We start from the raw sequence: 17,048 nt of genomic DNA on the forward strand, positions 1-17,048 counted from the left end.
AATTTTTTTTTTTTTTTTTTGGGGGGGGGGGGGGGTTTATTTAGCTAAGCTTAATTGCAGCAAAAATTTTCTGTACTGAAAAAGAATAATGTGGACAAAAATTCGATCCTGTCTTTGATCTAAAGCTTTTCCTTTTCATTAGAAAAAATAATAAATTGAAACAACAAGAAGAACAAGTCTTGTCCCAACTAAACGAGGTCGGCTACATGGATTCTCGCTTTATAATCAGTTATGTTTGAGGTCATGCTAAATAAAAGGCTTAAGCTATGCATATTCATCCTCGCCATTTATCTTAAAATTATCTTAGGTTTCCCCCAAGCGTTTTTAATATCTTCAATTTTGATTATATCATTTTTTCGTACTAGGTCATCCAGCCTTCAGCTTCTCATTGAACCCAAAAACCTCATTCCAATTGGCAATTCATCACCTTAGGTGTGCTTTCATAGAGCCCATGCTGGTGCAGTTACATCTCCAAACAGCCTTTTCTTTCACATTCTTTATTTAGAAAGTATATGCAAAGAACATTGTTGGGTCATGTAACCAAGCGGCTTTGGTTTTTCAAAGGAATACATATCAATATCCATAAACAAGCCAGCAAGTGCTTTTTACTGATGATTGATGCACTAACCTCCCACAGAGAGATGCTGGATTTGTGTTTCATCATTTTTTTTTATGACAGAAGTGTTTCATCACTTACGAATACTGCAAATGCTGATTCTATCACTTAACCCTATTACTCTTAATAGTAGGGATACCCAAACATAGGAGATGCATGTGTAATTTATTCATAATTTTACGAGGGATACACTTTAACATAATCAGCTGAAATTTCTGGGGTAAAAAAAAATAGAAACCAACCAGAATTGACATTAGAATTTCTGAGACCTGTTTTGTTTCAGGAGTGATACCAATCATGGTCACTAATGAAGATCACAAACAAGCATCTCACTAATGATCAATGTGGGGTAAATGCATTATTACGGCTACATGTATCAAACATTAGTAGATAAAAGGATTATTAATGTGTCAATCTTGACATTTTAACTAAATACTTAAATACTTCAAGGAACCAAGAGAACCATCTTTATCATAGAAGATTACCACCCAAAAAGAGTTCATCAAATATGAAGAAGCGTATTGACATATTGAGAGAATGATAGTAATACAAGTGGGTTTCAAATATCCTTCAATCAAGATACTCGAATGAGGTAATAATCCCAATGGTCATGTTGTCAAGGAAATGGATGTTTATACACAATACTTCTTGAACCACACTCCAATGTTAAGGAAGCTTTCAAAGTCAGATTGTGGTCTGGAAGAAAGAATAACTCATCAGTCAGGCAAAGTAAATATTGGCTAGTCCAATTCATAATAAAAGGAGTAAATTATTGACTAGTTTAAAAATTAGCCTGGACAAGTGCACTATCAGTTTACCTTTCAATTGGATGAATATCATTGGGAAACACAATAACTTTGACATCAACTCCTTTCTCCTTCAATGCCCTAGCATACTACATATTCCAAACATGAAAACAATCATACCATACACTATAATTAAAACAACAAATTAGTGTATTCAGATGGAGAAAGTGAGTACTGTTATTTCAAGAAAAGTTACGAATGGACAAGTTGAAATAAACCCAGTAACAACAATAAGGCAGCAGATGCCATTAAGATGTTAGATTGGAATCTTGAAGCCAAGATTTTTATATTTTTGGATGAATAAATAATTATATTAAAAGAGGAAAAGGGGAACAAAGTCTTCAAGAAGAAGACCGATATGTCTATCCCTATACAAAAAAATTATATTGAAGCCAAGATTTAGAATAGGATAATGATCACAATATTATATATATATATATATATATATATATAGATTTGGGATAGGATTTGGGGTTTTTTTTTTTGGGGGGGGGGGGGGGGGGTGTTGTGGTTCAGGGAGAAATGAATTCAATTCAACAGTTACTAGACAGAACCACTAGTGTGGAGAACTTGTTTATTCTGTCAGTTACTGAGATGTGGCATCCTTACCCTTGTTAGTCATAGGTTCCGTTGGCTAATATAGAATTGTTTTCACCCATCTGAACATGAGGTGTGTCATAAAATGGACATAAATCTAACTTTACTACATATTAAGCTGCACATTTCTTCACACACAGAGAGAGAGAGAGAGAGCTCACTTGCAACCCATTGGAAACAGGAACTCGAAGATCCTGAGCACCCAAAAGAAAGAGTGTTGGAGTTTTGACCTAAATGCCACAAAATTTGTAGAGGTCAATCAATCAGTCTTGTCTCAAGATCTTTCTCAAGCATCTGACTTTTATGAAGTAAAAAAACATTAATCCAAAATTTGACACAACTGCAGAAACAGGTCAAAATTTCATAATAACTGCAGAGATTTTCAATGTTTCTTCTCTAAACCACGACAAAAAAGAGGGGCAGAAGTCGGACAAAATTTTTGCAATTTAAACTTGAGAAGATTTTTAATTATTCATATCTGTTTCAAATAACTGTGTTTCTGATGTAGATCTTGAACAGAAGAAGAAGAACCAAAGTCCACTGAACCAGCTTCAGATGCACCAGATCTGGACCAGGAGGAGCCAGCCCAGCCCAGCCCATCTTCCAGAAGGGCCAAAAACAGGCCAAAACACTGTTCACGGAAAGCATCAGCCCCATATTTGAGTTGGTGGAAATATTCTTAGGAGATCTGTGGGGCCCAAGATCAGATTGCATGAAGACTTTATCCTGGAAGATGTAGGATTTCAATTTTGTTTCTATCAATTATAATTTCAATCTTCAGTATTGCTACATTTAATAGTTTCTAATTTTTATTCTGCAAAATGTTGGCTGTGATCTATCAGGCCTAGTTTCTAGATTTAGTTACCATCTAGTCTTTGTCATTAGTTGGTAGTTCCTATTTTTCCTTGTAAACTTGTGTAAGCTATTAATAGAACCTGTCTCCCCCTCCAAACACACCCCTCCCCCCAAAAAAAATAAAATTGTGGTAGCCTCAGTTTATGAAACACATGCAACAGTTAGGATAGCTGCAAGTGAGAGAACCATGGCTCGGATAGACCATCTCCCTACCCCTTTTGTGCTTCTATTCCCTTTTCTCTTTTTTTACAACATCAATCGAGCATCCCTTGCTGTGTCCTATCCGAAATAGGATTCTACTGAAGCCTGGGAGTTATTCTTAAATTACTCCTTGATTGCAATTTCTGTTCTTCATCAAAGAAGGGATCAAACTACACTTCTCATGTATGAGAGTGCCACATTCCTGCAACAATTGAATCATCTATTCCTGCAATCTGAAATCTATTTCTGCAGAGGTTTGGAGACCAGAGTCAGACCGCCACAGGGCATTCACTATACTTGATCCATTGTTTGAAGATCCAGTTGCAATAAGAACTGTGCTCCAACAGAGGTTCCAACTACCAAGGGATGATTCCTATTTCAAAGCCAAGATCCTCACTAGTTTTTAATTTCTCACTGAACCTCTTTGAGATCCCCTTCATAATTCAGTCATTTGCTTTTGGAATTGGCTTTAGATTTAAAGAACAAGACCCCCACATTACCTGTTTCATCCAATCCAAGCTTGACACCAAACCATTTTCTGGAATACATGGTAATGTTACCTTCTATTTTAGTTTGCTTCTATGGTGGATGATCCGCTGCAACTATTGGTGATCCTACTTAGAGGGGTTCTAGCAGGACCTTTTCTACTAAAACATAATTGAAACTTATCTTATGAATATAATATTGCCTATTAGTTTTGAGATCTCATGAATCATACCTTTGAGATATGTGAAATAGGAGACTTGCTGTAGAAAAGTTGCAAGTGTTCAGCTGAAGGAGCCTCTGTGTAATAGGCTTTTCCTCCACTACCATAGGACTCTACATAACACCAGTCAGGGATATCACTTGTACCCACCATCAATGCTAGGTTACAAACAGGATTCCTCACAGCTGCTGCAATAAACCGATCTGGTTCCTGCATCAAATTAGAAATCAAGATGAATTCATGAGCAGAATAAGTAATAAATATCCTTCAGAAGTGGGCTGGCAATTAAGATAAGTAAAAAAAAAAACCACATACACACGTACACAGAGAGAGAGAGAGAGAGAGAGAGAGAGAGAGACAGCAAGAGAGCATTAACAATTGGATATAATTACATACAAAGATTATAGTTAAATCAAGGTTGTCAAGTGATAAGGACAGCTTAAGCGCCTAGGCAGCAATATGGCAACCAAAGTGATTAGGGCACATTTTTTTAATACAACTATTTTATGTTGCACAATAATATACTAAAACCTATCAGAGTTTTACTATAAGCTAAACAATATTAAAGAATCATAATTATGAAAGATTATCATAAAAAATAAACATAAGTTACACTCATCATACATACATACAATAGCAATTAGCAACATAATTGTTAGAAAACAAGCATTAAATAATCAAAACAGCAGCTGAACTTGAACAAAGAAAAGAGAGACGAAGAATAAGAGAAGAGAGATGAAAAACTAGTAGAATAGGCCTGTGATTCTTGCTTAAGAGTCTAAAATCACAGAGCCCTTTTATTTATAGTTTCTAATGAATCTAATATAACTTGAGAGACAAGTAATTGTCCTCTAGAAAAAGGAAACAAAAAATTACAATTTTAGTAACTTCCTAGCTCCTAAAATAGAAAATTCTGAAAATAGAAATTATGCTTTCTAAAAACTCCCAAAACTTATGTAGCAAGACTCCAACATTAGATATAGAAAGTAGAGTAGCATCACTAGCATATATTGTTCACGTGAACAGTAACACAGATTTTACTGTTCACGTGAACAGTAAAAATCTGTTTTTTACTATTCACGTGAATAGTGTTGTGAACAGTAAATAGCCCAAGTGTATATACTTCAATACTCCCCTCCAAGCTGGAGTGTACACAAAGAAAACTTTAGCTTGCACAATAAGAATAAACTTGAAAAGTAGCACCAATCTTGAATTGTGTAGCAATGGCAGATGTCGATAAACACTGATAAAACTTCACTCAGGAGATAATCAACACCAACTTAAAAAAAAACTTTAATTCTTCATGTCAATAGAACCATCCAATATTGAGAACAATCGACGATGTTGAAGACGAACAAAGTCCATAAGTATAGCAGGATCAAAGACACTATCCATATAATGCCGGTAGTAGGGAGAAATATCCACACTACATCTTCAAAATTGTAACTCCAAAGTCCATATAAATGCTTCGTAAGAAGCCAAGTAGTAGGTAGGCAAAAGACACTATCCACATAATGTCCGGTAGTAGGGAGAAATATCCACGCTAAATCTTCAAAATTGCAACTCCAATGTCCATATAAATGCTTCTCAAGAAGGCAAGTAACATGTAAAGTATGGGTAGGTAAAAGACAGTATAGGTTACTGTGGTCCAAGTAGGTAAGGTAGTATGGGTTATTACGGACCAAGTAAGTAGGTAAAAGACAGTATGGGTTACTGCGGACCAAGTAGGTAAGGTAAAAGACAGGTTATTGCAGACCAAGTAGGCAAGGTAAAAGATAGTATAGGTTACTGCAGACCAAGTAGGTAAGGTAGTATGGGTTACTACAAATCAAGTAGGTAGGTAAAAGGGCAATATAGGTAAACATAGGTAATGATATTGTTGTAGAATGCCATAAGTTGAGGGCAAAGATCTTCACAAATAATATCCATTGTTGTAGAATGCTATAAGTTGAGGGCAAAGATCTTCACAAATAATATCCATCAGCACATCTTGAGTAGATATAGAATAAGGTACTATTCTCCTCCTCACGTGTAGCATTACACGTGGACAATTAATGATGACCAGTGACAAGCATCTTAAAGTATGAGCACAAAAGAAACCCAAGAAGGAAAAGTAGCAGCCACAGAGCAGTGTATTATTCACCAATAAAGCTGATCAAGTAGTAGAAAATCGTCTCACAGGACAAAGTCTTGTGCACCAAAGGGGAAAAAAATTCTGGACCACCGCTAACCCTTAGGCAGGAGCAAATTAGATCAGGAAAAAAAAATATATTGAATCAGCTTGGAATATCAAAATTGCAGTAGTCGCTGCAGCAATCCACTCAGAAGAAGTGCAATAATAGTAGTTGCAGTAGCAAATAATATCATATCTCGGACCATAGCAGCAAACTTCTACTAGATTTGAAACTCTAACATATCTCGATATGAAGGAAAAATAGTCCTCTAGGTCTTTGTAGAAGTATTAGATAAAAAGAAGGCTAAACTTGATTCTGAAATAAACAACGGAAGAAGTAGTAAAGCAATAAGGGAGCAGCAGAATTTTTCAGAAGAGAGAAATTCAATGAAACAGGGGTACTAGTATACGACTTGCAACTAAACTTATAGCACAAACAATGGAAGACAATACTTAGGTCTTGCAATCCGAATTATGGGCATATCTTTGCAAGAATCAAGAGGAATCCCAAGACATCAGATTGAACTTCAGATTTGCACAAAAAAAAAAAAAAAAGGGTAGTAGCAGCCTCAGTTGAATCAAATAGGTAGACATATCCCCAGAAAGCTTGGGGCCTTTTTGTAGTATTAATACATAGATACTCGGTGCTTCAAAAGTTAAAGAAGAAGGACAGCCACGCACAATTACTGCAGCGAAGGTTGGGGCTACCCTAGATAAGAAAAAGGAAGAAAAAAAACTGGGCAGCCAAGAGAGAGAAAACAGTCCCTAGGTTGATTAAACTTGCTCTGATGCCATGTTAGAAAACAAGCATTAAATAATCAAAACAGCAGCTGAACTTGAACAAAGAAAAGAGAGAAGAAGAAGAAGAGAAGAGACATGAAGAACTAGTAGAAGAGGCTTGTGATTCTTGCTTAAGAGTCTAGAATCACAGAGCCCTTTTATTTATAGCTTCTAATGAATCTAATACAACTTGAGAGACAAGTAATTGTCCTCTAGAAAAAGGAAACAAAAAATTACAATTTTAGTAACTTCCTAACTCCTAAAATAGAAAATTCTGAAAATAGAAACTACTACCAAAATAGAAATTATGCTTTCTAAAACTCCCAAAACTTATGTAGCAAGACTCCAACATTAGAAATAGAAAGTAGAGTAGCATCACTAGCATATACTGTTCACGTGAACAGTAACACAGATTTTACTGTTCACGTGAACAGTAACACAGATTTTACTGTTCACGTGAACAGTACCGTAAACAGTAAAAAAACAGATTTTTTACTGTTCACGTGAATAGTGTCGTGAACAGTAAATAGCCCAAGTGTATATACTTCAATAATAATGTAATATCATTATAACATATGATCATGAACTATATAAAATAATAAATGAGAAAATGAAAGAAAGGGGGAAATACTTTGTTTTGTATGGGGGGAAAATATGTATGATGTGGTCTACAATTATCCAATTGCTAGCTTGTTGCTCAACTTAAACATCCGATTAGTTTTACCCGACTCTTTTAAGTAAATGAATAATTCTCGAATCCAAATCAGAATTTAATTTGTTCGCTTAATTTACCACTTTTTTCACTAGAGCAATAAATTGATAGGTCACACTATTCCGAATAGTAATTAATTTCATTCATCTCATGATTTCCAAATCTGAAATGAATAACTATTATATTCATACATGGTTTTGTAGAATAAATTTGGTGTTTTAAAAAGATCCAAAAAATAAAAGTTAAGGTAAAAAATATCAAAAAAAAATTACCACTTTAGCGCCCAGGTGGTAATATGGCGCACAAGGCGACAAAGCTGCAGCTCCTAGGTGATAAAGCAGCGGAAATCTTGCATGTCAGAAAAAGGGCTCATTGCCTAAGTGGTCAAAAACCACCTAGGCGCCTAGGCAGATGCCTTGATAGCAATGAGTTAAATATACAAATCAACAGGGAGCATTAAATTCGAATTGCAGATAATAGAGTAGACGACATTTGGATATAAAAAGGAAATAATTATGAGGAAGAAAAGAAGAAGAAAAACAAAGATCCAGAATTCCATTCTTGTAGAATACAATCAGCATCAAAGGGGTTTGATCATACACATGGCACATATGCATAAAAATGGTACAGGTGATGCAAAACAGCTGATCAAACCTCAATCCAAAACCAATGATACTGCAAAACCCAGCTCAGCAGCAGCGAGACCATCTTCAGGCCAAGGCAAGGGGATTACATAGAGAAATACAACTGAGATTAATAGAAGTTACAGGCATAACAGGAACCCAGACGAAACATGCCACAGTTTCACCATATAACACTAAGCCTGGACTAAGACCTGATTTTACTTTCCAAATCGATCACCTAGTTAACTAGCCCAATCAATCCCCAATCCCCACACACTCAGAAGCAACACCCTATATGCTAAGAGAGGATTCTGCATGACTGAAAGCATAAGAGTGAAACTCAAGCTATACCTGGCCAATTAAGTGGGTTGTCAAAAAACCACCATGTGAACCTCCAAGAACAATTATTTTAGAGCGATCTGCCAGCCCCATATCAATCACATGGTCTAACGCAGTTAAAACGTCATTAACATCCTGCACATGTTAACATAAGAGCTCACGGTTTATAACTTCAAATGGACTAATACAAGAACAATGGTATCGAACTAACAGTTGCACATTCACGAAACAAATTTGAAGACCTAAGCATAAATATATGATAGTCAGAGAACAGAACACCTGGGACCCAATTTTCCCGGGAAGAGATTGTAATGCCTCCTCTCCAAACCCCAGTGAACCTCTGAAACATGTCAGTTGGATTAGAAAAATGCCTCATGAAAAGAAAGTGAATCATTCAGTAATTAGAAGACGAGTAATAAGAAGTTCAGTCTCATGAATAATAAGAAAAAGACTCCTAACCAAGAGCATAATCCAAACACTCGGTATATCTGGTATGATATCACTGGGAGCATAGTTGTCAAAGCGTCCGCCTAGGCGCGCCTAGGCAGCTGCCCTAAGCGGCAAAGCAGTTTTTCAACCGCTTAATTGACGACCAATCTGCAAAGGAACTCCAAGGCCCAGAGTGACATAAAACCTATTTTTTGCTCCGGGGTCGCTGCCCCCACACCCCCGTCAGCAACGAAATGTGAAGCATAAGCCATATTCAACATCAAGAATCAATGAATCAGTAAATGCCTAGACAAACGCTTTGATGAGATGAACTTATGTTTGTGTTTTTTTTTTTTTGAATAATTTTTCATAATTATGATTCTTGAATGCTTTTTTATTTTATTTTTATGAATGTGACTATTGAATATTTGTTTAGCTTATTATAGAAAGTAGTTGTATTGAAAAGTAGTTATATTGAAACAATTTGACCCAACCGGTTTGGTTGTCTTATTGCCGCCTAAGCCCCGCTTTTTTGCCTTATTGCCTTTTCAGGGCCCCCAATCGCTTTGGTCGCCTTACTGCTTTGACAACTATGACTGGGAGTGGATTGCATCATCTCTCTTCAAACAAAATTCCTCAACCACTTCTTATATAATTTAGAATCAAATAGTTGAAGTAAAAAATGTGTCATCTTGCCGACATTCCCTCAATACCCTCCTCCCTAAGAGAAAACTTTCCTCAACATCTGTTGGATGAAAACCTTTTGCTAGTCCCACATTTATATTCTATAAATAGGAGATCCAAACTTTCAGCAGGAGTGAATCAGAATATAAGATGTGATCCGTAAACTCAATGACAATATAAAAATGTATGAGTCAATTACAGATCACAACTTACTTGCCACCCACAAAACTCGAAACATAAGGGAATCGAATTAGCTGCACACTTGCATTAGACATTAACTCTATAAAGGCCATAAGGTGCTCGTGGCAGTGCCCTTTGTACTTTTTTGTTTCATGCAATAGGCTCAATTCATAAGCCCATAAAGTGGGGTTTGCAGTTAGTGGGTGGGATTAGTTCAATAATTAAATTAGGTAAGAACACTTAATAGCTAGACAGAGTTCTGTTTTGAGTTTATTTATTTAATACAATTTATTGTTAGGGCTACTAGTTAGCCTATAGACCCCCCCCCCTTGTACACTAGGAATCCCTTCACCAAATAGTTGGAAAATCAGGGATGAAAACTTAACATGTCTTTTCAATGTCTTTTTTGCCATGCCTCTTCTGAAGACTGTAACCAGTACCATCCACCCGCTTGGTTACACCCTCGTTGTTTATGCTGATGACATTTTTGCGACTGAGAATGATAATGCTAAAATAAGTAGATAAAATCTTGCCTAGTCCAACAGTTTGATTAAAAAATTTGAACTTCTGAAGTACTTCTAAGGAATTGAAGTATCAATCTTTAGTCCCAGGGAGTCTCTCCACTTACTAATTCAATCTTTCACAATGTCTAACACATCTGTATGTTTGTGTGATTAGGAACCTTTGCTTAATGAGCCAATTTAGAGATTTTAAAAGGCCTTCATTGATGTAATGGCTCTTCACAGCCCCACACCCACCACCCTCCACCAGGTGGCCACCACCCAAAAAATAAATAAATAAATGATAAAGTTTTGGTGTGACTTTTCATACAAATCTAAGTTTTTCACTTCTCTTTTGTTCCTTCTCCTCTCTTCTCCCTCTCAAAGATTAATATCATCTCTTTTCCCTTCCCTTCTGTTCATCTGATTTCTTCCCTTAACGACTCAATTGCTTCCTTTGCCTCAGATCTGATCACAGGTCAGTCACTATCAAGCATATCTCCCTGAAACATTTGTAGTTCATCTATTGAAACATCTTCATTCAACACTTGAGTTTTTAAGTCTTAACTGAAAGACAATGAAAAGAAAGAAATAAGGACTAATCATTAAATTCTTTGGCAGGGAGGAGAGATCCAGACACAAATTAAATGTTCTTAATGAGAAAAAGTGTGAAACCATGCTCTTGATACTTTTACCACAATTCTGAAAGCATTTAGAAAAATAAAAAGAATGGGAGAATTCAATAAAGACTAGTCCAGAATGAGAGTTCCTAAATACAATGTGTATTCAATCTAGCGAATTTATTTCCTACTTAACAGAAGGCGGTGATAGAAGGCAAAAGGGGAAATTTATTTGAAATGCTGTCTCACCTATAATTCACTATCAGCAAGCTGAAACCAATTGAAGATAAAAATGCTAGAGATTTTGAATAGCTTGTCACAGAGACAGCATGCGGCCCACCATGTACCATTGTAATTAGTGGATTGCATTCTCCTTTTTTCAGAGAGCTTGAAGATACAAATATAGCTTCAAAAGGTTTACTGGCACCTGAAACAAATCAACATATACAGGCTACAGTTGGTCCCAATATGTATCATACTAACAGTACAACCTAATTTAACCCAAAAGAATATACAACATGCCTTCTCCAATCAACCCAAAAAAAAGAAAAAAAAGAAAGAAAAGAAACCTCAATAAATTCTTCTGTAGCTGCCAACACATGGAACAATCAATTAGAAAGAGAAGATCTTTTATGATATGCATTTGGAACCAAGGTGGCATACTGGCATTGACAATTAGCCAACTACGAAAGGATCCAATTACTAAAATCTTTATTATGAATAAGAAGTATATTCCTATGAGATATTCGATGTTGCAAACGATTAACTGCAATTATTCCACACCAACATGCATTTGAACAATTTTTTCATAAGATACCCGAGGACAAAGTTACTCTACTTCCAAGTGCAAGCAGGCTATATGGAACCATCCAAAACAACACAGTTTCCCTAAGAATCCAATTTCTGAAGCCCTGAGAATCATGAAATTTGTGAGGAAACAGGTCCTCATCAGTGGTAGCCCTAAGAATTCAAAAGCGTCAAGACCCTAGAGTGAAACCAACATCAAAAATCAAAGTTTTAGAACATCAATCTGAAAAGAGAGTGACTTCTCACAACAAAATCAATTAAGATACCCGTTAAGTAAATCATGCAGAAAGCCTTGAGTCATATTCATTATAAATATAATAATAAGGAAGAATAAACTTACCATAAATCTAGACGGAAAGACCAATAAATTACCTTTACTAAGGTTGTTGGATGCATCCCTTACAGGTATCTCCATTATATTGAACTGCAGGGATGACAGCAAAGATAGAACCTACAGGAAATAGCAGCAAAGGATATTGAGTATGTTGTATGAAACATGAGCATGACAATATAAGCTTGAAAGTGAATGCTCAATGAAAAGCCCATAAAAATAAAAATAAAAATTCTCAACCTTCTCGGAATATCTGGATAGGGGGCTTGAGACATTAGTCCAAGCCCATGTACTGCTTGCATGTTCTTCCTTCTTTGTAGCACTTCCATACTTAATTTGAGGAGGATCTATGGGACTGCTAGACACTTCAACATAAAACCAAAAAATAAATAAACAAATAAATATTTTTTTTTGGTTAAATGCTTTTAATAAAAGTCTGATAACGCCAAAGGTTAATTACCACTTACCAGCAAGAATATTGTCCCCATCCAGTGCAAGAATGACCCATGAATGACTTGAGTCATTGGGGCTAATGCGCAATACCTCCCCACTGTATACAAGAAAGATGCATCTACAATTCAATCACATGGAAAGGATAAAAAATCTTAAAAAATTAAATGAAACAGAAGTTACTTGTTACCTCAGCACATTTATATAAAGTATCACTTGAGTGCTTCGCCAGATGGAAGACAAAATCATTGTAAAACCATCAGAAAGCCAAGGTTTAGTAAGGAAAGTTGAACAATAAAGACCAGGGAAGCAACCATCCTCAGCGGACATCACTACAGGGACCTGCAAATATACAGTAAGATGAAGACATCGACAAGCGTAAACTAATTATAGCTATGATTGTGAGTTCAGGGTGGCTATCCAGAGTCATCAATTTGAATTTTACTTATTTCAACACACAACAGAAGGAAAAAAATGTACAGATTACTTTATTGAGAAAATAACAGATAAAAGAATCTAGTAAAACAATCAGAGAGGATGTACTGTTGAAACAGTCAGAAACTGTACATCAGGCCATATTTACGAGAAACCAGAATGAAATCAGACAGTTTCTCAAAATTGGGCAGTTTTGGAAAACCAGCTGGTATGGTTTGCTCGTTTTCTCAAATAAAAATTTATATCAAAGATACACTTATATGCAATCAAACCTTAGGCATGTTCTTTGAGGACATATGGTTATACTAACTTCTCTCTATTTTAGTGCTTTTCCTCTAGAATACTTTTCCCCCTTTTCCAAAGACTCACTTTGACCAGTCAAAACCAATAGAATATGAACCAAACCCTCTAGCTCAAAAACTGGTCCAATTATGAAAACTATGATTAAAAGTGAGATGGTATACAACCAAAGCATTATCTCTGTCCTCAAGAATTTGGAAAGTTGGCCCCATATAAGAAAAGAAAATCCGTACATCATGTTGCTATTTTCCACTGGTTGTATGAATTTGTTTCTACGGCCTACTGAATGGATCTGCTTGTCTTAATAATCATATCCAACTCTTGCAAACAAAGAAAAGCTTACCACATCAATGATGGCTGCAGATGAGCATGGCTTTCCACCTATGTGCCAGTCAATTCTGTGAAGTGAATCCGTTGCAGAATGTGCTCCACTATCCACAGAACTCTTTGCAGACAAAAATACTAGAGACTTTCCATCAGGACTGTCATGATAAAATTATCTACAGTCAGTCAACAGCTTCCAAGAATTTCCTTTGCCATTCCTATCTTCTTTTCTTTAGGCTGTCAGAACTGACAGATTTTTTTTCAATTGTTCCAATTAACAAGCATACAGGATAGACTGGATTCCAAGCCTGAGGTATCAGAATCCAGAAGCAGTGCCAAAATGGCACCTGCACTCTGTAGACTGTAATTGACTGATAAAATGGGATGTGAGCAAGAAAATTTTGAATGGAGTAAAACTCCAAGTCCCACAAGAAGCTATGACCATTCAACAATTAGTTTGTGTGGCTGAATGGTTTCCTAGTATAAATCAAAATCAACCTCTCAGCATGGGCTCATTGAAGAGAACCAGACACCCTACATCACCTGATCCAATAAATGCATTTTGCTTTGAAATCTCATTCTATAGCCACATATACTTATAGGAGTCCATGGTTGAGGACTAAAACCTCATTGCATTAGAGAAAAGCATAAGAAGACTCGGCATGAGAAAAAACTTTACAAACTACAAAGGTTAAAGTTGGAACCTAGATACCTGAACCGTGGGAAGAAGGCACTACTTATACTTGCAGTTAGATTGACGGTTGCAGAGCTCTTGCCTTCATTATCTCTAAATTATTATAAGGAATCCAAAGTTAAAATACAGCAAAACTAGAGAAGTGACATCCAATCATAACATTAAGCAAGCAATGAGAGGAAGGTAAAATAATATGAAGCATTGTAGGAAATTAACACACTTGAGTGGAAGTTGATCAGGTTCTGTTTTTTGAAATGGAGACCTGACTGCATACAAGGCACATGGCCTATTGTAACAGTACTTTATACCAAGCTTTCTTGCAACTTTCTGTGGACCAGTTTCTGATGACCATCCAACAAAAACCAAATATGTTTGTGAATCACTGGTTGACGGTGCCCATACAACTTGTCCAACACTCAAGGATTTCTCAATTCCTTGAACAGCACGAACTTCTCCACTGAAATGCAGAGAAACTCAAATTAGGTTCAACATCCAACACAGTATTCTCCTTGTCCTACTGGAAGCATTGAAGAACATGGTGAAAGTGACCTGTTAACATCTATGACAAAGAGTGCTGGCTGCCTTTTTCCTGGATAACTTTCCCCCCACTCCTCCTCCCAGTCTCCTTGACCTTTCCAGGTACCAGGATCCTTATCTGTGGAATCTCCTTTCTTGTAGCCAACACCATCAAACATGGGCTTTGAGCAAGACGGCTCCTCAGCAACATAAGCAATTAGGGTCTCATCATAGTTCCAAGAGATACCCTCAAACCTAAAACATACCAAGAACCATTAAATTACTAAATCATCTGAAAAAATTACTATCCCAAACATCTTTTCTCATAGCCATATCATCAAGTTTGATAAATTTCCTACGCAATAGATCATCAATAGCTGTATTATCAAGTTTGATGAATTTCATATTAAGTTACCATCCATCTGTATATACTGATCCATGAACAGATTGTGGGATATGTATTTCCTTTTGCAACTGAGATGAATCCCATATCTCAAACTGGGTGGGAGATCCATTTTCCTGATTCCGGACTACAAGAAGCTTCGAACCTGCGGGTGATGGAACAGTTGTAGACACACCTGTCATCTCAACAGGAAATGGAGCCCACTGAAAGCTAACAGAACTGTTACTTTCCTGTGAAAGATGAGCTGAGAGCATGTGTTTCCTCCTTTTGTTTGCCAAGAGATTTGGTTGACTAACAAGAAACATTGCCCGCGAGTCCTTTCCTGCAGTGCAATAAAATTTGTAGAAATGTTAATAAAGAAAGAAAACAGAATACAAGCAGCACAGTTCAGCATCAACTTTCATAGCAAGAAAAGCTGAACAATAATATGGGAAACAGCCATACCATTATCAGACTTAAAAGTCCAGGCCTTGTCAATGCTGCATATATTGGTGAACTCTTGAAGTAATTTAGCTTGAGATGCATACTCTTCCTCGACTTTTGCATCAAAGCCCAATGGCATCTCCCTTTTGGACACAGCTCCTGAAACTTCCATGATTAAAGTCGACGATTTCTTACTGCACATCAAACAGGAAAAAAAAAATCAAAAGACAGAACATGACCAGCTGCAAACTGAATGGCTAAGTGAATAAATAGCCACCAATTAATTTCTGAACAAGTTGGGATCCGTCAAGAAATTTAGCCAGCCATAAAAACCATTACATCCAACATAAATAATTCAAGTAACAGGTATTTTGACAATGAGTTCTCCTCAAACTAATTTAAAGAAAATTACAAATAGCTCTTAGTTATAAACGGAAAAATAAAGAGCGACCGGAGAACAGAAATTGGAAAATAACCAAGCAAGATTGATGCTGGGGAATAATGAAACAAATGGAAAATCACAAAGAAAAGCTCTACCTAAATTACAGGATAAACCCATATTTTCTAATAAAACTAAAAAATAATACATTTCAAACGGGTGAAGATTTTCAACAACTATGAATCAACGCCTATGGTGAACAAAAGCCAGTATAAACGAGCGTCAAGTTTAAGCAATTTCCTAAACCATTCCAATAGCATTCATTTCTTCGTCTCACTTTCCCAGTAATCCCTGCATCTCAACTGTCAAGTTGAAATAAGTTGGAAGTGGATACAGGAATCAAACATAAGATTAATTTCAAAGATGACCAAATAGCCAGAGTGATTGTCTGAAGAGTAAATTCATTCTTGAAAGTTGAAACTATACGCTCAATAGAAATCTACGAACAAAGATCTGAGGAACCCATTAACCATCGCAACAAACGGGAAGTCTTATCGTTTTTAACTAAAAGCAAGTGTAAAGCGAATGTCAGTTGAAGACTTATAAACATAAACATCAAGTAGCTAAATTCCAGTAGAAACATTACCGAAACAGTAGAAAATCGAGGAAGAAGGAGAGAAGATAAGAAAGAACGCGCCGAGAGAGAGATGGAAGCTCTTACGAGAAGAAGTGTAATGGTATGAGAGGCGTCTTAGCACAAGAATGCCGGAGATGGGATATGGAAGGAAGAAATGGAATGCAGGGAATCCAATTCTGATGGAATCTCAAATTGATCATTTTCTTGACATGATGACAACTTTGTCAAGCCAAATGGATGGAATTTTTTAAGAAAAATTTCAACGCCACCCTTGAGTTACCCTTTAACATCGAAGTCACCCCCTGATTTGTCCAATTTATCACTTAAACCTGCTAGAATATATATAAAAATTGATGAAGAACACAGACACTCTAAAATTATGTAAAATTGACAAATATATTAAACATGACTGCATTTTTATTCTCGGATTAACATCAGAAAGATTTTACTAAAGAAAACCATCGAGAAGATTGGTATAAAACCCCAACAAATAAAGGTATATGCATATTATGTGTTGTTTATTTGACC

The 17,048-nt window shown here is 36.3% G+C and overlaps 1 protein-coding gene across 2 annotated transcripts; it reads right to left on the minus strand.

Annotated features, from left to right (window-relative positions):
* Nucleotides 1–29: 29 nt before the first annotated feature.
* LOC149003259 (acylamino-acid-releasing enzyme-like) lies at nucleotides 30–16,899 on the minus strand. Of its 2 annotated transcripts, none has more exons than XM_089136633.1 (18): nucleotides 16,605–16,899; nucleotides 15,526–15,698; nucleotides 15,094–15,403; nucleotides 14,712–14,933; nucleotides 14,383–14,619; nucleotides 14,181–14,255; nucleotides 13,488–13,626; nucleotides 12,600–12,751; nucleotides 12,427–12,509; nucleotides 12,200–12,324; nucleotides 12,001–12,079; nucleotides 11,071–11,248; nucleotides 8,688–8,748; nucleotides 8,421–8,543; nucleotides 3,794–3,991; nucleotides 2,181–2,249; nucleotides 1,435–1,511; nucleotides 30–1,312 (listed from the first exon to the last, which is right to left on the minus strand). In XM_089136633.1, the coding sequence occupies exons 1-18, from the start codon at nucleotides 16,718–16,720 to the stop codon at nucleotides 1,249–1,251; spliced, it is 2,481 nt and encodes an 826-aa protein (XP_088992759.1). In that variant the 5' UTR covers nucleotides 16,721–16,899; the 3' UTR covers nucleotides 30–1,248. The 2 variants fall into 2 exon arrangements, with proteins under 2 accessions (XP_088992759.1, XP_088992760.1); XM_089136634.1 differs by having other exon boundaries at nucleotides 16,530–16,620.
* Between the last annotated feature and the right edge of the window lie 149 nt (nucleotides 16,900–17,048).

Source organism: Hakea prostrata, chromosome 10, assembly GCF_041222555.1.
Source record: "Hakea prostrata isolate BN-2017 chromosome 10, UWA_Hpros_2, whole genome shotgun sequence".
Classification (NCBI taxonomy): Eukaryota; Viridiplantae; Streptophyta; class Magnoliopsida; order Proteales; family Proteaceae; genus Hakea; species Hakea prostrata.

Coding starts and splice junctions, on each gene's coding strand:
- LOC149003259 (XM_089136633.1), bottom strand. CDS start 16,720: ATGATCAATTTGAGATTCCATCAGAATTGGATTCCCTGCATTCCATTT. Junction 12,080..12,199: donor TATCCAGATATTCCGAGAAG/GTTGAGAATTTT, acceptor TATTTCCTGTAG/GTTCTATCTTTGCTGTCATC. Junction 8,544..8,687: donor CCGGGAAAATTGGGTCCCAG/GTGTTCTGTTCT, acceptor TAACATGTGCAG/GATGTTAATGACGTTTTAAC.